This window comes from Hemiscyllium ocellatum, chromosome 1 (assembly GCF_020745735.1).
Source record: "Hemiscyllium ocellatum isolate sHemOce1 chromosome 1, sHemOce1.pat.X.cur, whole genome shotgun sequence".
Taxonomy (NCBI): domain Eukaryota; kingdom Metazoa; phylum Chordata; class Chondrichthyes; order Orectolobiformes; family Hemiscylliidae; genus Hemiscyllium; species Hemiscyllium ocellatum.
This window is the reverse complement of record NC_083401.1, coordinates 127,657,757-127,684,142: the sequence shown is the minus strand read 5'-3', so window position 1 is coordinate 127,684,142 and position 26,386 is coordinate 127,657,757. Positions and strand designations below refer to the sequence as shown.

Sequence of the window (26,386 nt, the reverse complement as noted above, 5' to 3'; positions counted from 1 at the left end):
CTTAAACAGATTTTTGTTCAGGACAAGTCTGACCGCCTTGAAACTCATCAGCACAGGACCAATCTCATAGCCATAATGCTTTTAAGTCACTTCTAATTATTAACTAATCGGAAGGAAACTGCAGTGATTGAAATAACACACAGCACTAACCTTTACACCGTAGCGGCCTGGCATTCCCAGTTCACCTGGCTCGCCCTGGTCCAGGTCACACAGTAATAGGCAACGGAAAAGCATCAGAAAAGGGGTGGAGTAGGACAAAAGGATAAAAAGGGAAACATTATGTTATCTTGTGAACAAAGACTATTCAGAAGTACTCTCAATAATATAATTTAATATAAATGTTACATTTAAATAACAATCCCATTTTCTGCTGATGTGCTTTACATTATAATGAGTGGATTTAATGAACTCACATTACCACTGGTGTCTTCTTGATTTCTGCTTGGATGAATGATATTCATGTTGGCAGTGAATGTGGCAATAACAGGAATAAATTAAAATTCTGCCCTTATTCTTCAAGTAACAGCTCACAAGTTATAAGTTTGTTTAATAGGACTGACAAAAAACAAACCCAATGGAGGGCAGTATTTGTCAGTTTATTGCTGATTAATCTCTGCTCTCACCCCAGGAGCTCCACTGAGATACTGTCTCTCGGGGTTACGGTCTGGACTCTTACCTTAGGGTAACTATGAGGTACAGCGGATCTGTACCATTCCCCAGGGTTACATGAGGTACAAGAAATTTAGTAGTGCTGCAAGACAGAACTACATGGATGCTCAATATTGGAAGTAGAGTAGACTGAGTTACCCTCCAGGCAATGCATCCTATCAAAGCTTTGTAGCACTGCTGTATCTAGTTGTGGAAGTTGGTAAACAGCTTCACAGTGAACTAGATGAACGTCCCAGTACCACAACAATTGTAGAGCACACAATCACAGCGCACATTCATAACTATTCTCAGCCATAACTGCCAAGTGGATAATTCATCTTGCCTCCTCCCGAGGTGCCTACCAACATAATTTTCAATCTTTTTATTGCCTGTTCTCGATTAAGCAAATGGACCCTTATTTGCTCTGTAAGAACACACATTGTAAATCAAGGGGCTGACTTGTGTGCAGCCTGTGGTTGAGCACTTTCGGGTTGCTCCACAGCGATGTACCTTAGAAAGTATGTTTAGCCTTCACCATCACCACTGCCAGTGAGACAGTTAGAGAAAGAGAAAGAGAAGAAATGGCCTAATGGTTGGAAAGCAGTTATAAACAGAGTAATGTTGAACATTAGAAAGCTCAGGATGTAACTTCAGTGTGAAGAAATTACTGCTACCAGGATATCTCAAGCATGTAGAAGGCCTAATGTAAGACCAGATGTAGCTAAACTGGTACAGACTGTTTACCAAGTATTGAATGCTTTGAGATTTAGCAGCTAAACCAACAAGGCCAAAGTCAACAACTTCTCTGTACAATTAGTAGCATTATGTATGTTGTATTAATGGGGCTGGGCAGAACTAAATAAACTTCCACATTTAAAGATGTTCTAGGAAATTTCAATATTTTTTCAACCTTAGATGAAATTATGGACAGGTCAAAAAGTAACAAATGCATTAGAAACCCAGGAAAGAGTAGAGGTCCCTTCATTAATGACCTATATCAATTAGCATGTAATTGTAAATATTAAAGATTAACTAATTAAGAATTACATTGTGATTGGAGTGTTGGTGGAGATCTTATCAGATTGTTTTTACACACAGGGGAAGTTTTGACTCTAGCAACAGCAATGCAATTACCAAGGCAAGCAGAGGTGAGAAAACAGAACAGAGTTTTTAATCTGAAGCCAAATGAATTCTTCTTGGAGAAAACCAATTGACATAGTGCAGTTTGTGGGGCACAGGGCTGAAAACGCATCTAAACAGAAGCTATGAAAGCACAAAGTGGGGTGCTACCACTATGCAGTGTTCTTTCTGTGGTGGGTAAAGCAGCATTGGAGTTAAGATTGCCCTGTGGAGTGGCAGTCCTGCAGGTAGACAGGCCATTTTAAAACAGACACAGCAATAAAGAGTTACACTGGAAAAGAACAAAAATTAACCATACCAAGTAACATCAAGAAATTGAAGAGCTCAAAAGCAATGAAATAAAATTTCTGTGAGAAATAACAGGATCTTGGGAGATGATTGAATTGCTGAAATAAAAGCGAAAGAGCACAAAACAAATTGCAAGTTGGGCACTGGAGCAGGTATCATGGTTCTCTCAAATACAGAAACTTGGTTAAAATAAAACTTCCTTTAGACATCACTCATTTAACCCCAGGGACCAGAATGGGACTGTAACACTGAAGTATAAAGGAAGAGAAATCACAGAGACCCTATCTATGATTTAAAATCGAGAGTGTTCAGTGCTAAGCCAGAAAGCTTGCACAGATCTGTAACTAATTTATAAAGATTCATGAGTTGGAACACCTGGTAAACCAAAAAGATTTCATAATATAATTCACAAAATAACTTAGTGGCCTTGAAAAGCTAAAATGGCTTTCCAACTCATGTTGAGTTCAGAGCCAAATCAGTGGGTTTATTCACGCCAAGGAAAGTTTTGCATGTAGTTTTAAGGACGATGAAGCAAAAAAAAATAGCAACACTACATCCAAGAGTGATTTCACTCATGACACAGTCACTGAATTGGTGTTCTGGCATAGTATCTGTACCAAAACCAAATGGCTCACTATGAATTTGTAATAACGACAGGAATTATTGGAGAATCTCAGCCATTTTGATAGCAGCCATGGAAAGAGAAACAAAGTTAAAATTGAGAGTCCGGTATGTATCATCTGCTGACAAATCTGTATTGACCTCATACAATTAGACAAAGTGTGGAAAGGTAGATTCACCTTATGGCATCAGTGCATGAAAGTCTAGTGAATCTAACAAAAAGCACAAGTTCCACTAAACTCAGTGCTTTTGGACATTTGGACAAACATTTCAAGCTATTTGCAATACTACCACATCAAATGGAAGGTAATGATTTTACAGGCTCTGACATTATATAAACATCAGAAATTATTGTTAAAACAGTGATGTAAAGATTAAAAGGTGTTATCTGTCATATAGATGACATTCTAAATCATGATTCTATCATATCTGAACATGATGACAGAGTGGAGCTGTGTGTTTAAATGCTGGCAAGAAGCAGGTCACACTCCGCACGAGAAACGTGAGTTCTCACAACATACCATTAATCTTTTGGGACACATCAATCATGCTATAGGCATCAGGGCTGATCAAAAAAGACTAAAGCCATCCAAGATTTCCCACCACCTCACAACATCACAGTACTGCAGAGGTGCAAGGGAATACTTAACCGAGTAGGGATGTCTTTAACAAGCCTGGCACAAGAAACTGAACTGCTATGACATTTGCTCAGTCAGAATTGAGCATGGTATAGGCATGAAAGTCAATTGAAATGCTTTTAGAGAATAAAGGAAATGTCTATTTCATCAGACACACCACTTCACTATAACTCAAAATTAAGAACAATAGTAGCCACAGATGCATTGTCAACTGGACTAGGAGTTGTACTTTTCCAAATCCAGAAAGATGGAAAGTGTAGTTTGATTTGCAACCAGGACTTGACTGAAATGGAGAAAAACAGGCAGAGTTTGAGAAGGAAGCACTAGCAGCTATATGGGCTTGTGGAAAAAAAATCATTACATCTTTGGTTTACCATTGAAACTGACTACAAAACATTGGCATCATTGTTAAATAGGAGGAAGGGAGGACCGCAGATGCTGGAGATCAGAGTCAAAAACTGCGGTGCTGGAAAAGCACAGCAGGCCAGGCAGCATCCAAAGAGCTGGAGAATCAATGTTTCGGGCATGAGTCCTTCATCAGAAGTCCTGATGAAGAGCTTATGCCCAAAACATTGATTCTCCTGCTCCTCGGACACTGCCTGATTTGCTGTGCTTTTCCAGCACCACACTCTCGAGGTCAGTGAGAAGACAGAGATTTCACTTACAATTAGTGAAGTACAACCGACTATGTTCAAGGAAAATCCCAACAACAGCGGACACTTTCCCATGCATTCTTATTGAATAACCAGAACAAGCAGATAAGCATTTTTTGTAAGCAGTGGAGTCCTAGATTATGACAATTTCTGAATTAGTGGTGCTAGAAGAGCACAGCAGTTCAGGCAGCATCCAAGGAGCAGCGAAATCGACGTTTCGGGCAAAAGCTCTTCATCAAGATTCCTGATGAAGGGCTTTTGCCTGAAACGTTGATTTCGCTGCTCCTTGGATGCTGCCTGAACTGCTGTGCTCTTCCAGCACCACTAATCCAGAATCTGGTTTCCAGCATCTGCAGTCATTGTTTTTACCTCTTTGATTATGACGAGCCCACCTGCAGCAACCAAGAGATTAGAAAGAAATAAGAAATCTTAGAAAAAGGATAAAGAATGTGTATTAAATGATTTCAAAACAATACTCTGAGCAGCGAAGACATTTTAGTCTCATGGATTTCATTGCTGATCTACAATGGAGGATGTTCTTTCAAAAGCCCTCAGAACTGACATTCTTCAGTGGATCTAGTGTCATCATTGGGTATTACAAAGTAAAGGGGTTGAGCCGAAAATTTCATGTGGTGGTATAAAATGTTGAGAGATGTTGAACTTTAAGAGCATTGGAAGGTATGATTTTTGACTGCATAATCTGGGCAATCCATTGACAAGAATGAAAGGAAACAGTAATTTTTTTTCATTTCCACCTGTTATCCGAGATGGATTGAGGCTGCATGAACTCACCTTGGAAGGTCTTACTTTCTTCCTCAACAAAATTCCCAGGCATCCCAGGCACAGCTGTTTTAGGTCATTTCACCTAATGGTCCATAATTTGCCAATGAATAGTTCAAAATAACTTTGCAAAAGCCTACAGGTTTGTGCACATCATCACCAGTCCACCTACATACCCGCAAACCAATAGAGACTGGAGAAAGGATAATCAAAGCTGTGTGAAGATGAATGAGGGCTTTGACTTGGTCCTACTGAACCATCGCTGCACACCACAAAAATGGTCTTAAAAAAAATACCCAAGGTCCTAACTTTGTTTGTTGACACACACTTAACCAATTGCTATGCTGACAGATAGAACGACTGTATGAAAAGGCAAGCAGAAGCAAGTCAGTCAAGCCATAAACTACATATTAAGAAGCTACATATTAAGAGCCCATGACTTCCCTGGGCTTCAGACTGGGGAGTTGGTATGGATTTGGGTATAATCCTGAAAAGAACTCTGCAAATGAGATCATATCTCGTGGAAACAGGAAATAGCCAAATAAAGTGAAACAGCAATGTTCCAGATTCCATGAGGAAAAGATCTTCAACAGAATAGCCCAACTATCCAGACCTCCAGAAAAATAACCTGAATAAAGAGTTGATACTCTCTGATAACTTGAACACTTATTTACAACGTGCAAATGAGAGCCTTGTAAGCTGTGGTATTTCATAGAGTCAGAGTTATACAGTATGGAAACAAACCCTTTGGTCCAACCAATCCATGCTGAAGGTAATCCCAAAATGAACTAAATCCACCTGCCTGATCCTGGCCCATATCCCTCCAAACCCTTCCTATTTATGTATCCATCCAAATGTCTTTTAAACATCGCATCTCCCACTTCCTCAGAAAGTTAAGTCCACATCTGGACCACCCTCTGTGCTCAATAAATAGTTCTTAATGACAGAAGAGCAGGAAGGTCCAGCTTGGGTCTTCCTGCCTGGATCTTCATTCCTGTGGTGGTGGGAAGACAGCAGCTATCCACTTGATGCCAACCAACCTGATTACGATTGAGAGGAGCTGGTGTTGGACTGGGGTGCTGCTCCTTCATCAGGTGGTTGATGAAGGAGCAGTGCTTTGAAAGCTACTGCTCCCAAACAAACCTGTTGGACTATAATCTGGTATTGTGTGACTCTTAACTTTGTACAATCTGATTACATCCTCTTTCATCACTTTCCCTGCCACTTTTCAGAAGAGGGAGTTTCCATCCGGAGATTCTGGGGTAGATGTAGGATGAATGTAAATCATGTATAGAGTCAGAGGTTGAGAGGAGATGTACTGTAAAGGGTTAGCACTCAACTATGTAAATACTCAGTCTATATCAGTTGTAATGTAAGAGATTACTTGATTATAGACCAAGGATGAAGTGTACAGCTTTGTGCTAAGCTCAATAATGCAAATCATTAATATGATGTTACATTAAAAAGGTGATCTGAATCACAGCTTAGACTCAGCTGTCTCTCTAGATCCTATTCTAAATAGATCTTATTCCAAAGCCCATTGCCATGACGACAGAGGGATAGGCCACGGGACCATTTACCTGCCTTTGGAGGATTTTTCTTTGTTTGAAAAATTTATTGAAAATGTAACTTTAATAATTCACATTTTTACGATGTCTTATGATGGAGTAAATGGACAAGAATGTTTTTTTAAAAAAAAACTGATTTCTGGTGTTTCAAAGTTACAACTTATTTGGTCCTGTGCTGTCAAACTAAAAGGAGGACAACTTTTTCAGGAATGACCAGCTCACTGTTTAATCTCTAAACAGGAGATCCCATTCTGTGAAGACACATAAACAAAGGGAGCTGCCCCGAATCGAAATCCACACCAGTTTCATAGCATTTGAACAGAACAGCTACGGAGATTGGAATGATCAACTGAAGACAAAGCTAAAAATCACACAACATCCGGTTAATGTCACACTACAGGTGACCCCACTACACTATACACTCTCTCACACACACACACAAGCACATACACTCTTATATACACACACAGACTCTCACACACACTCTCACAGGCTTATACTCCATCACACTCTACCAAGCATGCATATATGCGAACATATACTTTCTTACGCGCACTAGCACACACTCTCTTTCTCTCTCTCTCTCTCATGGATGTAGACACACATATAAGGCTATAGGGTGAATTTGCATTTGCAGAATTATATTTCTAGATACATTCTATTTTGCTCAAAACACATAGAATCTGCAGGCAGTCAATCCATGTAATATTTTATAAATTCTACTTTGGAAACAGAACCAGTCTGACTCAACATCCACACTGTAGGATTGATTGATTCAATTAAAAAAAAAATGATTGGGATATAGACAGACTCTAACCTCACACCTTAAATGCCTTCTCTGAGCTGAGATGTCGCCTTTTTTAAAGGAAAACTTAAATTTATATCTTAGGAATATGACTTAAAAGTAGTCCTGGGATTTACATATTAATGAACTGAAACCTGCAACGTGTATGTGTGTGTCTGGGAGTGAATGAGTGAGTGAGTGAGAGAGACAGCGAGAGAATAGTGCAGCGGGGTCACCTGTAGTGTGTCATGAACCCTTTGCGATGTTGCTTGGCCCGATATAGTCTTCACAGACTCCATGACAACAGATATATGGACACCACAGAATGATCACCAGACAGGACTGTTCCCTCCCAGTTGGGAGCACTTCCATTGTTCTGGGACATTCTGCCACGGACCTCTGGGTGACCATCCTCCAAGCGGATTTCTGGACAAGCAACAATGCAAAGTGGCTGAGCAGGGGCTGATAGCCAAGCTGAATACCCATGGGGATGGCCTCAACCAGACCTTGGGTTCATGTCACACTACAGGTGACCCCACTGCATTACACACACACAAGCTCTCTCTCATGCACCTCCCACATTCACCCCCACACAGGTTTATACCCCAACACTCTCATGCACATACTTGACCAAGCTTATACACAGACATGCAAACACACACTTCCACATGTACGTACACACATACACACACCCACTCTGTCTCCCCTGCACTTGCACACATTCAGTTGGTGGGGTGACTTTGTATTTGCAGAATTTGACTGCATAAATCCATGTAAGATTCTGTAAGCCCCACTTTAAGAATATGATTGACTCAACATTGGTACAGATTTTACATTCACACATTCAATGCATTGTCTGAGCTGGGGTGACACCTATTATTAGATAAACTGACACCATCTTGAGAATGTAATTCTGGGATTTACATATTAAAGAACCTAAACCACCATATTCCATTCTAAAAGATGAAAGACTTAATCTAAATTTGTTTAAGAATTGTAATCTGGTGTTGTGTGATTTTTAATTAAAGTTGTTTAATAGATCATTACCACTCCATGACACTGTAACCGTTTTGCGATATATTCTGTGTCGTATGGTCATGTTCCGCAACCACCTGATGAAGAGGCAGTGCCTCAAAAGTTAGTGCTTCCAAATAAACCTGTTGGACTACATTCTTTTAACTTCATTCTAAAAGATGAAAGACTTAACAGCAATCTGGGTTTGTTCAATATATCATTGCAGTTGCATGACACTGTAATCTTTTGCTATAAATTCTGTCTTATGATCCTCTTCCAAAGCTACCCGATGAAGGAGCAGCACTCTGAAAGCTAGTGCTTCCAAATAAACCTGTAGGATTATAACCTGGTGTGGTGTGATTTTTAAACTTTGTCCACCCCAGTCCAACACCGGCACCTCCACATTATACAGTCTGATAGCAGGACATTGTTTAAATTGAGTTGTTCTTTGGCCACGTAGTAACAGAGCCTCAGTTGCCAATGATCTCCTGTTTCAGTTTAACAGCAGAAAGAATGAAAGACCTGTCAGCCTTTCCAGCAGACCACACAGACACCAACAACCCATTTCCTGTGTGGAGCTAGAGGTGGAACCTGGAGATAGATGTGTTTTGCTGCAAATGAACAACTTTGAGCTTTAAACATCACGTTCAGCAGGAACAAAACAAAATCTCCAGGGTAAAAGAGTCAGCTGACCTTTGGACCTGAAGGTCCGGGCAGGCCTATTTCACCTCTTCCTGGTGGCCCTCCATCTCCTTTCTCTCCCTGTTAAAAATACCAAAGGAGAAACAGCATCACAGATACGTTGACTCAGGTTTCTCTGTAACAGCAAGATTCTCAGCACATCCTGCAAATACGGACACATTGTTCTCAGCATTAGTAACTCACTCCACATTTTCTTGCACTTCCAATTAGTATCCACGTGAGGAGCACAGTGGCCTATCAGAGGTGATGTCACGGATACTTAACTCTCTATCGTTTTCCAAAAGCAGTTGCACTTCTGCACAGGCTTCATGCAGTTTCTGATGGAGTGCATCACCGAGCTGTTCTGGGGAAACCATCTTCAAAATCAGTTTGCATTGTGCAGAATGTTACATGCTTTTATTTTAAACTTGAAATTTGGAATTTTCGTTCTCTTTTCTGAATTGTGCTTGACATTATTGAACATTGCAACTTTTCTATATTATGAGTCCAACATATTTTGGATTAGGTTTTCAAATTTCACATGTCAGTGCTCTCTGTAGGTATTACAATAACAATGATCTCACCTTTGTTCCTGGTAATCCAGGCAAGCCGGGTTCTCCCTGAGGTCCCCAAAATCCTGGTTCACCCTAAAATTAAAATCAAAATTAAAATACATATACAATCTAAACATGGGTTTGAACCTTTGTTAATTGCTTTTCTTTTAAAAAAAAGACAAACAATCATCTGTGTGATTAGTGGGCTAAAAGCTCCAATTAAACAGATAATAAACAAGAAATGTGTGCAGCACAGGATTAACAGATGAGACTAAACGTGAAGGAACTATAACGTTTCAAATGGACCCGAGTGCTTAAGATATCAGCCAATCATAAACAGCCAGAAGCAATGCAATGCACAGCAGAAAATGAGGGTATAAGTGGAACAGTCAGATCATTCAGCAGAACACAGTGCACATCCACATAAAGGCAATGATTCATTTCCAGATTATTGAAAACAAAACGTTCTCCAAATGTACAAGATGTGAGAATGGAGTAAGTGTGCTTCATTCCTGCCTGGAGTCCTGGATTAATAACGTTTAGGGCTGTGGGCCACCAACCCACCCGATCTTGGATCTTGTGCAAAGGGCACACAGGGCTGAGCCTGAGCAATGCCCACGACAAAGAGCTTACTTCTTCTAGATTCCTAGCTGGTTGTTAGAGGCAATGCGGTGCTGAAGCAGAGCCTGGAGCATGGAGAATGAGGCCTTCTGCAGTTTTCAGGACCCTGTTCAGCAGACAATAAACAGCAGGTGGCAGAAGCACATTGACATTTGTTAGATGTGTAAGGTCCTCAGTCAACATCGTCACCCCAAGGAGCACCTTGAGGTGAAACTTCATTGGGCCTCTGTGGAACCTGCTGAACCTTGTATGCTGGCTCACTACGCCATGCTCTAAAATGCTGACAGGATCTTGATATGTGACTGTGTCTCCTCAGCTTAGGCTCTGTAAACATGGGAATTCATCTCCCCCTAACAGTTTGGCAACCCAGATGATAGTGACTTCAACAATGTGACTAGTTCAGTGAAAGTAAATAAACTGTATCCCACGGAGACCCTGCATGCTTAATAATCTAATCATTAAGGTTTGTGCGCTTCAGTTGAACTCTTAGATATAAATAGCAGGAAATCACAGAAACCATTGTAACAAAATAAAAACTTATTTGTTGACTTGACTGAACATCAAATTAAAACAAAGCCACATGTTGTTATAATTTAAGCAATTGGAAAATGATTTTTCTTTAAAGTAGCTGTAATTCTGAGAACATTCCCTCAAACCACCACAAATCTTGTGTTTAACATTGGTTTCTGTATTTGCTTTTCCAGTTGGTTTGTTTTGCTCTAATGATGCCATTGTATGTCTTTTCTTCAAAGCACACTGTGGATTTATCTTCAAATAAATTTTTTCTTTGTTCATCCCAGATGTACAAACTAAGCCATAAATGAAAACACTCGGATAGCCTCTCTTATTTTTCCAAAGTTTTCATACAATATCCCCAACAGCTCGTAGTAATAAAGAAAAAAGCAGCAACAGCTGGTTAGATATCTGCCAATGGAGAAATCAATGGCAGTACGTCAATCCATGCCCTTTCATGCTTTTTCATGATGACAGTAACCTTTCAACTAAGGAGATCCCTATTGACACACAAATGGAGCTTATAAAAATGTAATTTGAGACACAAATGAGATTTGAATGATGACATCTATCTTAAATTGAAAATATGCATAACATAACACCAGCAAAAAAAATGGATTATGCAGCACAGTCGGAAAAAGGTGCGAATTCCTCCTCCATGTTTGAGGACTCTGCTGCAATTGTTTCTTAAGCTTCAAACTTTTCAACACCCTATTTATTTACTTTTCCTGTCAATAAGTTGTTCACTTTCATGAAGTAATTTGTTGATCTACATGTGCGGTTGTTATTGCACACAGATGGATAATGTTAATGTTTAGGAAAAGGTTGGTGAAGACATGCTACTGTCTGCTACACCACGTCATTCTTATTCTGAGCCTGAAGTCTGGATTACCTCTGTGCTTACTCCTCCTTTTAAAAGTCTTGTATCTAAGGCTCAACATTGATGGGAAGCATGGAATACAGAAGATAGGAGTGGGAGTCAGCCATTCAGCCCCTTCAGCCTGCTCTACCTTTCATTGTGATCATGCCTCATCATCAAGCTCAATACCTTAATGCTTCCTTCCTCCCATATCCCTTGATTCCTTGAACCATTAGAGGTATATTTTTACCACCTTCTTGAAAACACAATGTTTTGACCTCAACCACTCTTTGTGGTTGTGAATTCTACAGGCGCAACACTGGATGAAGAATTTTCTCTTCATCTCAGTCTTATAAGATTTACCCCTTACACTTAAACTATGACACCCTGGTTTTGGACTCTCCTGCCAGTAGTAATATTCTTCTGCATCTAACCTGTCTGGTTATGTAAGCAGTTTATAGCTTCTATATGATCACCACCCCCTCCCCCCCCCTCCACTCTTCTAAACTGCAGTGAATACAAGCCTAACCAACTCAATCCCTGTTCATACGCAGCCTTGCCATCCCAGTGATCAGTCCAGTAAACCTTCGCTGCATTCCCTCTGCAGCAAGAGCATTCTTCCTCTGATAAGGAGGCCAAAACTGCACACAATGCTCCAGGCGTGGCCTCACCAATGCTTGTATAATTGCCGCAAGACACCCTTGTTCCTGTACTTAAATCCTCTCGCTATGATGGCAAATATACAATGTGCTTTCTTTACTGCCTGCTGCACCCATGCACTTACTTTCAGCGACTGGTGTACAAGAACATCAGGGTTTTGTTAAACATTCCCCTCTCTCCTATTTACAGCTAACCAAATGATAACCTGCCTTCCTATTTTGGCCATGTATCCACATTGTATTGCATCTGCCTACTCACTCAGCCTGTTCAAACCACAATGCACCATTCCACCCAACTTTGTGGGATCTACAAATTGTGAGATTTTATACTTAGTTCTCTCATCTAAATCATTAACATAAACTGCGAATAGATGGGTTTCTAATACCGATCCTGATGGTACTCCACCCATTACTCCCTGCCATTCAGAAAAAGTGTCATCAAAGCTTTTTGATTAATTTTCTCTATCCATTACTCATTTCAATCTTGTACTTCCTTGAATTATTGAAGAATTATCAAAAAAATTAAGCTGGAAGATCAAGTGTAGCACAATTTCAAATTACATCAATGGGATTATTAACAAATAACTAACATGACACTGATGTGACAAATGGCTCTATGTAGTTGACACTCTACCTAATGACATCTTAAACTGCTCAGGTAGGTGAACCATTGAAAGAATATTATTGACGTTATAAATCTCCAAAAACAGCAGCATGTGAGACTGACACCCCCAGCCACAATTATAAAGTTCAGAAATACCAAGAGTTTAAAATGCAGGCACATCATCAGAAGGCGGCACAACTTGTCTCTGATGCATTCTATTATATTGGCCAGCGAAGTTGGCAATTTGCCAGTGCACACACATGACATACTCACAAACACATGCATTGACACTTATGCACAACAGAGGTGTGAAGTCAGTTTGCAGCTTTGTTATTGATATCCAGGATTTCATAAATAGTCTCTGGTTGATTTAATGTAGTTAGTGTATAAAATAGTATACTCATGAGTCGACATATGGTTAATTAGTTCTCCATCTGCATGTGCACTTTATATTTGGTGTGTGAGACAATAAATGTCTCACCTATATTGCTCGGACAGGGTTGCAATCAGCTGAAAATATTTGTTCAACCTTCTAGCACTGCCTATTAACAAGATAATCTTTTATTTGGTTTTCCTTGCAAACTATAGGTCTCAAAACCTTGCCACATTTAATCCTGGTGTAAATGCCAGTATCTGTCTGCTGTTGACAATATCAACAAAGCTTACAAAGCAGGTCCAATCTGTTTTAATGTAGATAGCTATGTTTGCTACTTGTGAAAGGGTGAATGGACGCTTCGCTGGGCTCTTCTTATCTACCAAAGTGATATTCTTGAGGAGGATACAGGCTTTGCGTCTGGCATTTAGCAAGCTAGTTCAGCCAATTTCACCTGCTCGTCCGTCCAATTATATCCTACTAGCTATGTGATAAGGAAACTCCTGACGAGAAGAACTCTCAGTCCTATTGCTCCTTGACTTTTCTTGGAGCAAGTGGCAATTTTACAGTTCACCTGCTGAAACCGTCAAGAAAGCTGGGATCAAGTTAATAACTTAGTTTGTAATCAATCCACCATATTCCCATCAGGCATATATTAGGGCAACGGCAGAACGGCAAATGAGTTTTAACATCAATATTATCGTGTTGCGGATAGTGTCAAGTGAAATAGCCTGGCAGGACAATACAATTTGAACAAATACTTTAGATGTTAAATTGGACTGATGAGCTACATTTAGGGGAACAGATAGGAAGAAAAACCAAAAGAGCAGAGGTCATCATTGTTTGGGTCAGCATGCATTATCCATCCTAGTTACGCTTGAGAAGCCACTGGAGAGCTGCCTTCTTGAACCACTGCAACCTGATTGGCATGAGCGCACTCTCGACGATGTTAGGTAGTTAGAATTAGAATCCCTACTGTGTGGAATCAGGCCTTTCAGCCCAACAAGTCCACACCGACTCTCTGAAGATTATCCCACCCAAACCCTTTCCCCTATATTACCCTGACTCATGCACCTAACCTACACATCCCTGAGCACTATGGGCAATTTAGTATGGTCAATTCATCTAGCCTGCACATCTTTGGATTGTGGGAGGAAACCAGAGTACCCGGAGGAAACCCGTGCAGACACAGGGAGAATGTGCAAACTCCACACAGACAGTTGCTCAAATCTTGAGTCGAACTTGGGTCCCTGGTGTTGTGAGGCAGCAGTGCTAACCACTGAGCCACTGTGCTGCTCCTAGTTCTGGGATTCGACTCAACAACACCTGAGGAAAGGTGATATATTTTCAAGTCAGGATGGGGAGTGGTTTGGAGGGAAATTTGCAGTTGGCTGTGCCCCTGTCCTTTTTGCCCTTGTCCTTTCAGATGACAGTGGATGTGGGTTTGGAAGGTGCTGTCTAATGAACGTTAATGAGCTGCTGCAGTACATCTTGCAATATGTATACACTGCTGCTACTGAGCTAAGATACTGGTTCCTAGAAGGAGGAGGTAGCGAGGGATAGATTCTTACACACAGTTAACTATTTAATTCACCATAATTTGGTTCTTAAATGCACGTAGTAAGTTCAAAATCAAAGCACCTATAGACCTGGGATAATATTTCTAACAATCAGTTGATTAAATAATTTGCTGTTGAGAGTTAGTGTCATCTTAATTTCCAATAGTTGACTCTTCCCCCATCACAAGACAATACCTCGTGCTCTAGCACAAATGCCTGCTCCCTTCTGAAATTCCAATTGCTATATATGAGTTTGTTTGGTTAAGGAAAACATGCAATGCATCTGTATTTTGTGTCAATACATTGACCATTAAAAAAAGGGAATTCCCAAAGTTGCCATCAGTAAAGACAGAATTGAGCTAACGTGAATTGCCATAGTACATATCTGGATGATCAAGGGGACTATGACTATGCTTGTATTTTAGGTCAATAAGGTTTAGCATGTCTAAGATGCTATTCCAATTACTACCTTTTTCATTTTTCATATGACAATGAATGCATTGATTAACTCCATTAAAGACAAGTGTCTGTGCAATCAAGAGAGAATTCCCACTACTCCCATCAGAGTTCCTGCGGGAGGCAGTGCTAATCTCATAAATATAAGATCAGAATTCAATTAGCCTGATTGGTTTGATTGATTCACATCCTAGTGTTGAACTTTAACGCTGGGACATCGTTGACCTGTTCTCAACTTTGAAAAACTGGCAGCAATTGGATGATCTCTTTTTGTCTCTCAATAAAATCAACTGGAATAAAAGTAGGGGGAAAGTACAATGGGCAAAGAAATTGATTTCACCCATTTCATATCATCGACCAAAATCAAAATGACTCCAGTGCCTTTTATAATGGAAGAAGAGAGTTTACTATGAAGAACCCAACATCCTAATATTCCTGGTATAATATATTATATCTGCAGAGTCCATTCTTTGCAGGAGCTGAGGGTTAATTTTTCCTTCCTGTATGGATATTTTCTTATAAAACAGCTTGAAAATGTCAACCATCACCAAGCATCACTCCTGAAAATGTCTCTGATTGCCAGTAGCTCATATTTGGATTGCTGCTAGCTGTCTAAGACTTTATCTGGGGAGGACAGCACCAATGCAAACCTCATGGAATGGTAAAATACTTTCGATCGTTCTGAATATTTGGCAGCTTTTGTTGGACAAATACATTAGCCATGATCCCAGTATATACTTTCCTTTGACAGCACCATCTAAACCCATGAACTCTGTCACCTAAAAGGACAGGATCAACAGATGCAAAGGAAGAGCATCACCAACTGTAAGTTCTCTTCCACATCTCACACCGTGTCTTGGAAATATTCCCTGCTCCTTTACCGTCACTGAGTCAAAATCCTGCAACTGCCTCCCTGACTGCATTGTAGATGTACCTTACCATCTTCAAAGTTCAGGGGCAATTACAGATGAGCAATGAATGCTGGCTTGGTCCATGAAGCCAATATCTCTTGAATGAACTTTTAAAAAATGTGCTGTTATCATGGAAGAAATGCCTAAGAGTTGTTTGCACACTTAAACATAGCGAACTGTGCTGCATACACCAGATTTAATTGGAAAGTTAGTGTAATTTAAAAATTGCAGTATTGTTTTTATTTGAGTTACTATCACCTCTTCTCAGCAGCAAATAGAATGAGAATCACATTCCTCTTCATTTTGCAGACTAAGCTTTGCAGAAGAATTTTATACTGAACAGCAAATACAGGCATCAATTTTCTTTGGTTAGTGTACACTGCATTCTTGCCAGTGCTACAGAAGTAAATGTCCCTTTTGAATTTTGTACACTGTAGGATCAAAAAGATTAAAGAAATACATGGTGCAAGTATAACGAAGGGAATATTGCTTTCCAAAAAAAGGAAAAAAAAATCAAACATTTAGAGGTTTCGTATGTCTTCAAGTTTCAAAATTCTTGAAACTGAATGCATATTTGAATGCTGGAAAATAGTTTGAGGTGCAATACTAAGTGTTGACTGAAAATGACTGGACTTCAGTGGGTCAAAAATGTTTCATTCCACATTTGCAGTGATGCAGCATTTCATTCCTGAACTTATTTACTGGGACATAAACAAACTAATAACTTTATTAAAAAGACTTATTACACATTTAAAAAGTGCTTCACACAACATCTTTAAGAAATGAATTAAGGTATCCAAACTAGCAGTTGTGGAGTTTTGTTCTCAAATTACACTTTAAATTGATACTGATTTTTAAAATTCTTTAACAGAGGTAAGTACTAGTTTGTACTGTACAATTCCAAAGTTGCAATCTTACTTAAAGTTATTTGTAAATATTGTTACTTCATGCTTGGCTATTTTGATTTCTTCCCTGTTAAAATTGTACCTAGAAGAAATCTTAAGTAAATTCAGTGAAAGTAAATGTTTTATAAGGACAGACTATTGTAAAAGAGACATTGCTGTCCAACAGTGCCAGCAGTCCCAGGAGCAGTACAGGATGGAAACTGAATTCAGCAAAGGACACAGGGCAATTCCCTCTGCCATTTATGACCACTTTTCCGGGTCGATTGCAAACATGAGGGAGGAGGAAAGTCTAGCTCATTAGATGCACTTTGCATTAATATGAAGCCATCATCCAACTGGATGCAAACTGTATATTACATGGCATTTCACTAATCTGGGGTGTTGTCTATGGTTCACCAAATAAAGTGGAAGCAGTGAATGATATAAGCTGCATTTGGGAGTGAAATGAGATAAATTTGATTTTCTGACAATATGACTTGATTTGAAAACTGACAAACAAAGAATACGGAAAAGAATGCTCCACTGAGATTTATCAATAATGAGCCATCCAGACTATAAAATTATTTAGCCGAAATGTAATAAAATAATGGGAACAGTCCCTATTATTTATTTGCTGGTAGATTGATTATCGGTGGCTACCTGACAAATTTCCATCAAGTACTTTCTGTATTTTCCTGCTGATATCAGAGACCTACTGTGCCTTCACAAATGGGCTGCATGGGGCTGGGGAGCGGTTGCTGCTCAGGTTAATGCCAAAGGAGAAATAGCCTACTAAACCCAGCTCTGTCATGTCTCACTCAGAAACCACAAATTTTATTTGGTCACAATGGTTTAAATACTGATTCCATTAAGTAAATCAAGGCTTATACTTGCCAGTCTAGTACAACATAGTACTGTTGTATTTAATGTTGCAATTGATGTGTGCTTTCTAGAGTTTCAAAAATTTGCCACTGAGAGGCCTGATTTTTCAAATTATAATGGATTCAACTTGCTGAGAAACATTTGACAACATTGGAGTACTCAACTGATTTAATTCAATGATAAAGGCCATTAGGCCCATAAAACATCTATTCAACTAATTTAATCTGCTGTAAACAGGTTATACAAATTTCTTTCTGCCCAAATGCGAAAGCTGAGCATTGAAGAAGAAATTTTTCCATTAAACCAATCACAATGGAGGAGGTATTGCAGTGGCAGTTCCTCCTCTTACCCATATAACGTCCTGCTTTATTACACAGCTCTAATGGACAGGAGCAAATCTTTCTCAATAAAAGGTGAAGGCTTCATATCCTTTTGGCACATTTCTAAATCATGATGCAAATGTCATCATTGTATACAGTCACAGGAAAATACACCCAGCTCTTTTGGTTTTCTATTTTCATTAAAAAAAATCTTTTAAATAAAAGACAAAAATAGTCTTTTAAATAAAGATTATGCTCCTTGAGTGTTAATGTAGCCCTTTCAGGCTAACTTCAAATGAGCAAACTTGTTAATTTTATTAAAAATTACACACATTTGTGGACTTTAGGTTTGCAAGGAAACTTTTGCTATTATCTTTTAAGGGATATATATTTTTCACCAATATATAAAAATAATTAATCCAGGTAGACTTTATTCAAATAATTATGAGCATCCTTTTTCAATAGTAACCATATAAATGTAATTAACATGGTATGCTTGCATAATGCAGGGCTCCTTGTTGCATTAGCTAAAGTGTTTGAGTCAAATATCTGCTAATATATGCAGTATGATCATCTTGTGACCTTTAAATTAACAGCAACATTGAGCAAAAAGGCGGAAGGTGAATGTCTTGATCAGATCTGATTAAGAATATGTTAAAATTTCTCGTAATTTGCAAACTGAACACAACTCAATGGAACGGAGCAGCTTCACAGATCTAGATTGAAAGGAAGAGCTACAAACAGAAACAGGTGACCACGTATCAGACACTAAGCAGACTAATGGCAGCTTAGCTTGCAAATGTTTACTCCACATCCACCCCAATGTACAGGCTGCAGCAGTCATTACCTTTATCCCAGGAAGTCCAGGAAGCCCAGGAAGACCTGGTTCACCCTACACAGGAAAATTACAAAACATTATAGAAGCGTGTTCAGCTGCCTCAAGACTTTTGTTTAGCTCCACCTCACCAGTTACGCAATAATATCCAAACCATGATTCAATTGGTAACAAATATAAATATGTCTTTTGTTTTTCCATTTCAGTCAAAGCTGTGTGACTTTATAAGTCGTTCAATGAAAAACATTTTAAAATGCAGTGTGAAAATGGAAACGTCTTGTAAAGATTTTCACATTTCCTCAATTTTATGTGAAGTCACAGGACTGGGGCACTAGGTGGCACCATATATTAAAATACTGCCCATTCACATCTGGGGCCTGGATTTAAATGCTGTCAAGATGGAGAGGAGAAAAGTTTCCTCCCGATGACTACTATTAGGGGATCTTACAGCAAAAAAGCTTTAGCAGATTCTACCCAGGTCCCAAAGGACGTGAACTCCCACCATTCAGTTACCCTCTCAGTGGAACTAATCAGCACTGAGTAAAATCTGGCTTCGTCACTGGATGAAAATCACATCATGTGCAAAGCAACCTGATGTACAGCCTTAACCTCATGCGCTGCTGCTGATGATTCAACCTCATTTATCACGATTTACACTTTGGAGGATGTAAGTCAGGGATTAATAGCAAACACTACTATTAGATCTTGATTGCTGCCAGAGGAAATATGGCCACTTGCCGAATGGAAGATTGACTTATACTCAAGTCTTGGTTAATTGAGTAACTTTTAAAATTTTCTTTCTTCCTCTCCTCAAGGCCTTGATTCTTGCTGTATGTTGGATGCACCAAGTATAACAGCTGGCCAGTACCACAGCAGAATGTACATTCTGATTTAATATGTGAACTTAGATATGATGTATCCACAGATCGTTTCACTGTGAAGATATAGTTGGGTCTAATCTTTACCTTATTTGATGCCCCAATATGCATCCTTCCTTGCAATGAATACTGGTCAGTAATCAGGAAAGGAAACATCTTATTTTTCCCACTCTTTGGACCAAAGAAGCCAAAGCCAATTGTTACGTAATGTTGCTGTCTCTAGCTGACCATCACCTAACTCTGCTGATGGTCAGCTGAGGGGATTTAACCTCCTAATCGGTACGATTCAGAATCATATTATATGGTGATTTACTGAATTGATAAGGGATAACTTCGGCTTTTGATGAATTTATTTGTAAAATACGCCGTAATTTGCTGAATCCACTGACTACACAGTGCTCTTTCATTCAGTGCAGGTCTGTATAAAAGGTTTCTATTTCTATGTTCCAAAAAGGCATTACTAGTTTAAGAAAATGTGTCTTTTAAAATAGGAAGAAAATAGTTTGTTGTCTATGCATCACACGAACGTACTAGAATCATTCAAATATAACATGATTTTAAGAGTCAATAGACAAGATTCCAGCACACACTGCAACATCAAATGACTCAAACATGTGCTGATTTCTAAATGACCAGTGGAATGCCGAACATACCACATTGATTAGCTGATGTGAAAGTTCATGAAAGTTCAGTCACTGACGCTAGACTGTTCTTTTTGTGATTGTATTCCCGCTAAAACTATGAATAACTCCAGCAATGTTGTCACTAATGTGCATTGCAACTGCTGTCTACAATCTGTCTGCAAAGCATGAAATAGTGATCAGCATTGAAAAGAGAATGATAGATTCATGTTTTGAATGTGATTTTTCATCAAACCTAGTGATTAGGAGACTTACCTGAACTGTTAACCTCTCTCTCCTGTTTCAGTTGCTGACTGAAGTGCAGCACATTTCCAGCAGTTTCTGTTCCTTTTCATTTCAGACTTTCAGTGTTTATGTTTTTTTGTTTAAATGTCTGTTATCTGAACTGTTGTATACAAGCTCTGTGTTAAACCGTGCTGGACAAACATGGGAAATGCTCCTCTATTTTGCTCTGCTTCTATTTACTGCACAAGACACATATTTTTATATATATGCACAGACAGTCACAACAATGGGGGAGGTGGCTTAAAATACCCTATACATATAGGACACCAGGATCACAAATTTAGTGCATCTGCTTAGCAAATGAGAAATCATTTGTAGCATAGTGATAACAAGAAAATATTGAATAGGTCAAGTGAAAAAGAGTTGTATAAAAACAAGTCAGAAAATCATACAGTACTGATGAAATGATATATTTTTAAGGAAGAAACATATGTAGTTTAGCTTTCAAAATTGTTATAACTCTGCAGAGAGGCGTTTTCTTCTTTTAAAGCACCAAGCATCAAATACTGGTGAATTTGCTGATGGGTAGTGCTAAAGATTAACAGGAAAGTATTTTGGATCATAATTAGACTCATAAGGTGAGCTGACTTTTTAAAATTCTTTTTATGGGATATGGGCATAGTTGGCAATGCCAACATATGTTGCCCATTCCTGATAGCTCTTGAACTCAGTGCTTATTAAGCCACTTTAGGGGAAAGTTAAGAGTCAACCACATTACTGTGGGTCTGGAGTCATATGTAATTCACGAGTATGGATGGAAAATTTCCTTCCTAAAGGACATTAGTGAACCAGATGTTTCTTTTTTTTAAAAAAAAATTGATGATAATTTCATGTTTACAATGGTTATCTAGACTAATGTTACACTCTGGATTTATCAGTTGAATCTAAATTCCGCTGGCTGTCATAGTTGGATTTGAAGGCATGACCCCCAAGCTTTAGCCTGGACGTATGGATTACTAGTTCGGTCATGAACTGCAGCAAGGTCAACAAAAAGCAGCAGATTGGGATTGGTGCATCCCTCATGGACTGAGAGCTCAGAAAGAGATGCCACTTCAGAGATGCAGCCATGTTGAACTGTGTTTTGAGGTAAGTAGAAAGGCGATATAACCTATGCCAAACAGGAATCAGGGTTGGCTCACACTTCAACTACTTGTCAGTTAAATTGACACTGGCAAACCCCTGGCTGAGCACAAGAATAGGCTGTCATTTGGGGTAATTGGACAAGAGGGGGTAATATTAGAAAATGAGAATAAGACATTGAAAAATAAGCCAACAGCATAACATGCAAACTACAAAATTCTTTGCTATAAATGGAATCGATCCATTTGTATGTGTTAAGGGTTTGTTATGGATTTTGTAAGAGTGAATTCTGACTTTATACAATATTGAAATTGGGTAATTGTGAGCCGGCAACCTTTTTCAAATCTCCATATAATTTCCACTGAAATTCCTGGAATGTAAAACTGGAAGAACTGTAAAGCATTCAGCTGATTTGTTATCAATTACTTCCTCTTGTACAAAGTCCAAATGACCCCCAATTATTCCTTCATGAAGGAAGATCTTTTCATTGTAACCTACCAGAAAAAAAAAAGAATGAAATACCAACTTGGAAATGGATAGTTTTGGTATTCAGTTATTCCCAACATCTGACTTCAGCTTGGTGTTTGGTACATAGCATTTAATTCCCTTGAATTCCTTGAAAAGCTTACAACTCCCAGATTTGTCTTGAAAGAAAGACTATAGGATTGAATGTCACTTTGCAATCTTTGAATAACAGACACAATTTTATTGGTGATAGCTAATGATGGCGAAGTTACTAGATGGGCTTATAACTAACAATTTAGCACAACAACAGTATTACTTATTTCCCTTGCAGGATAATATAGGCTTGATCACTAATTTAAAAAGCAATAATTAAGAAAATGTATGTCAATCACCAAAGAAATATCAGGGAAGGATTTACATATATTCAAAGACCTTTTACTATTTTCAGACCTATGTAGGTGACTGGTACAACACAGATGAGAAACAGATCATTAGGAAGTTTAGTGTTTAGTGGAGCATTCAGGGTTAGAGCAGACTAAGGCAACATCATCAAGCATATTAGTAAGAGCATCACAATCGATTAATTGTCATATTCCTAACTATTTGTTTAATAGACTGTCTACCTCTGGGTATTGATTGAAAAGCTATGTCAGCAAGTCCCTGTAAAATCTGCCCTTATTCTGTTTTCTATCTCGATAATCAGCAGATGCAAGAGCAATACAGAAAGTAGGTTAATCACTGCCCGAAGATTATCCCATTTATAAATGCATAATACAGATATTGAAAGTAAAAAATATCAAAAGCAGTCTCATTCTTCCTTCTTTTGCTGTTACCTTTTGTCCCTGATGCCCAGGTTGACCTGGTTCACCCTGGAGATGAAGGAGAGAAAGGAAAGATACCATTCACCCAACAAGTTGAGTAACCAGTAATCATTCAACAAAGCTCAGAGCTAACAATAAATAGAATCTAGAACATAGTAACAAGGACCAATCTAACCTTGATTCCAGCAGCTGATGATCCAGGGTCACCCTAGTTACAAGCAAAAGGGAAGAAGAAAGCAAATACTCATTAATTTTGCAAGTAATAGTAAAACTGGTGTAGAAAACATTTCCCAGGCAATCATTTCAATTTCATTGCACTTTGTGGGATCTGGCTGGGTAGATATTTGTTGCTATATTTGCTTACAATAGGAATACACCGTAGGTCATTGTCTGTGAAGTGATTTGGGATCTTTTTTGACACATAAGGTGCTACATAAATGTAAATCTTTCTTCTTTTCCACACAATTGCCCTCTTCGATATGAATGCTTAGATAATTTCATAGCTCTGGATTTCAACAGCGCAACTACTAATGACACTTCTTAATAAAGTATAAAAAAGGCACTTGGATTGGGGGCATGATGGGCAATTCTCTGGTGTGGAATAATGCACCTGATGGTCCAACTGAAAACTGTGAAGACGATCCCAGTGGTGGCCGGCAGAACTGTCTAGCATTCTGGGACTTCATCCTTTGCTAATGTCCACCTGCCTCGAGAAAATGTTACGATAGATGAAAGTTACATGCCCCTGCCAATGCACATTCAGTAAATTGGGTCATTTTCAGGTGGGTCTTCTGTTGAATAGTATTTATAAAGTATGTATCACAATCAAAGAGACCTCTGTTTCAGCAAACACTGGTGGTTTGAAAGGAGAACTTGAATTATGTGCAAATCCATACTTTCAATGACGGTATTCACACAAGGATAGGTGCTTCATACAATGGTCATCATTAGTAAACATTTACCATACAACAAATATCATGGAAAACTCCTTCACCTGAAATATTTCATTGCCCTAAAAATTATTATTAAAAGTTTACAAAGAATGATTAATTTGCACATCAAGATGCAAATTCATAGTACCGGGGAATAGAAAACTTTCCGATTACATCTCAGAGCTTCCAGTTCAAATATAATATAGCTATAGGTAATGTCAAGCTCCCTTCATTCTGTTCCAAAATGGAAACCACTGCAGGAAAAGTTCAGAAAAACCATCCTTTTCTGCTCTGAGACTATTAATCAGCATCAAATCAGGTAAGAGTCATATTGTGGAACTTTGCTGTTAAAAATTGGCTTCAAAATTCCTAACTCCACTTCACCAGTGTTTGAATGTAGACTCCACAGAAAATAGGTTTTCACTCCATCTGTCTGGCTGATTGCCAATCTACATACTCGCGATGAAGAACAGATTACTGCGTACATAAAACATTATATGGAATACTGTACTCAAAGATAACAGGGTGAATTTCTAATACCAGTTATAGTTGGAGCCAGTAGTTGCTGAAGAATTCCAATTGAATTGAGTTAATCCAAATTTTTAAACATTTTTCTGCCTGGACTGGTTTATTTTTGAACAACTTCAGCAACAATTTCAAGGTTAGTGCCTCACAAAAATAAGAGTTGTCATTGAAAGACTTATTTAGAATGGATTGTTTTATACTCATATAAACACACCTACACTATTCCAAACTAAGACTAATAGTCATAGAGTCATGCAAACAGACCCTTCGGTCCAACTCGTCTATGCTGACCCAATATCCTAAATTAGTTGAGTCCCATTTGCCAGCATTTAGCCTATATCCCTCTAAACCCTTCCTTTTCATATACCTATTCAGATACATTTTAAATGCTGTTAATTGTACCAGCTTCCACCAGTTCCTCTGGCAGCTCATTCCACACATGCACCACCCTCTGTGCAAAAAAGCCATCCCTTAGGTCAGTTTTAAAACTTTCCCCCCTCAACTTAAACCTATGCCCTCTAATTTTGGTCTTCTCTACCCTGTGGGAAAGACTGTGACTATTCACCCTATCCATACTTCTTGTGATTTTATAAACCTCTAGAAAGGTCACCCTTCAGCCTCCGATGTTCCAGGGAAAACAGCCCCAGCCTATTCAGCCCCCTCCCTTTAACTCAAATCCTCCAACCCAGGCAACTTCCTTCTAGATCTTTTCAGGTTTAACAACAACGTTCCTAGAGCCGGGAGACAAGAGTTGAATGCATTGTATTGCATTGTAACAACTTGTATTTACAGACAACATAATAAAGCATCCCAACATGTTTTACAGGAACATTTGGGCAAAAGATGGTACCGAATGTATGCCAGAAAATTCAGTTTTTAGTTTCAAGTATTTCTCATCCTGAGATTCAAACATCATTTTAATTTGTACTGTTTATACTATTGTTGGAACTCCACTACATGAACATACAAATTAGGAGTTAAAGTAGGCCTCACTGCCCCTCAAGTCTGCTCTACCCCTAAATAAGACCAGGGCTGATCAGACTATTCCACATTCCCACTTCCCCTGATAACCTTTCACCCGTTGGATAAGCAAGAATTTGTCAAATTCTGCATTAAAAAATTTCAAGGAAGGATGTAATAAAGACTCATGACTTTCTGTGAGAAGAAATTTCTCATCACCTCTGCCTTAAATGGGTGACGCCTTATTTTGGAACAGTGACCCTTAGTTCTTGATTCTTCTACAAGAATAAACACCCTGTCCACATTTACCTTGTCAATGCCCTCAGGATCTTATGTTTCAACTAAGTTGCCTCTTACTCTTCTAAAGTTGACAGGATACAAACAAGCATAACCTATCTAATCTTTCCTTATAATACAATCCTTCACCCTGGTATTAAGCTGTTAACTTTATTTACACAGCTTCCAATGCAATGACTTCCTTCCTTGAATCAAGAGAACAATATGACAGGGTAGTCCAATATGGTCTCACCAATGCCCTCCATAACTGAAGCATAATCTCCATAATTCTCTATTCAATTGCCCTGGCAATGAATTAGAACATTCTATTAGCTTCCCTAGTTACTTGCTATACCTACCCACTGTTTCTGACTCATGGACCAAGCCATCCAGATCCCCTTGATTCGCAGATCTCTGCAACCTCCCACCATTTCTATCAAACACTTTTTAATCTTTCTATCATAATGGAAAATTAAATATTTTCCCACATGATACTCTGTTTGTCATATTTTACACCCAGTAATTTAATTTATCTACTTCCCTTTGCATCATCCTTATGAAGTCTTCGGAATTTCTTTTCTTACTAGTCTGTGAGTCAACAGCAAATTTAGCAACCTTACCTTTAGTTCCTCTGCCCAAATTACTTATGCAAATTGTAACAAAGTTGAGGCTTGATTC

At 38.8% G+C, this 26,386-nt stretch overlaps 1 protein-coding gene across 9 annotated transcripts in view; it reads right to left on the bottom strand.

The window, feature by feature from the left end:
• LOC132816053 (collagen alpha-1(XXV) chain) overlaps window positions 1-26,386 on the bottom strand; it is a 653,999-nt gene that overhangs the window by 84,497 nt on the left and 543,116 nt on the right. For 7 of the 9 annotated variants that reach the window (XM_060825536.1, XM_060825479.1, XM_060825472.1 and 4 more), the window contains 6 exons: window positions 23,191-23,223; window positions 23,028-23,063; window positions 18,858-18,902; window positions 9,400-9,462; window positions 8,828-8,896; window positions 151-195 (listed from right to left, as the gene is read on the bottom strand). In XM_060825536.1, coding sequence (XP_060681519.1) covers window positions 151-195; window positions 8,828-8,896; window positions 9,400-9,462; window positions 18,858-18,902; window positions 23,028-23,063; window positions 23,191-23,223 — 291 coding nt within the window. The remainder of the gene's footprint in view (window positions 1-150; window positions 196-8,827; window positions 8,897-9,399; window positions 9,463-18,857; window positions 18,903-23,027; window positions 23,064-23,190; window positions 23,224-26,386) is intronic. The other 2 variants (XM_060825511.1, XM_060825496.1) reach the window with 2 other exon arrangements.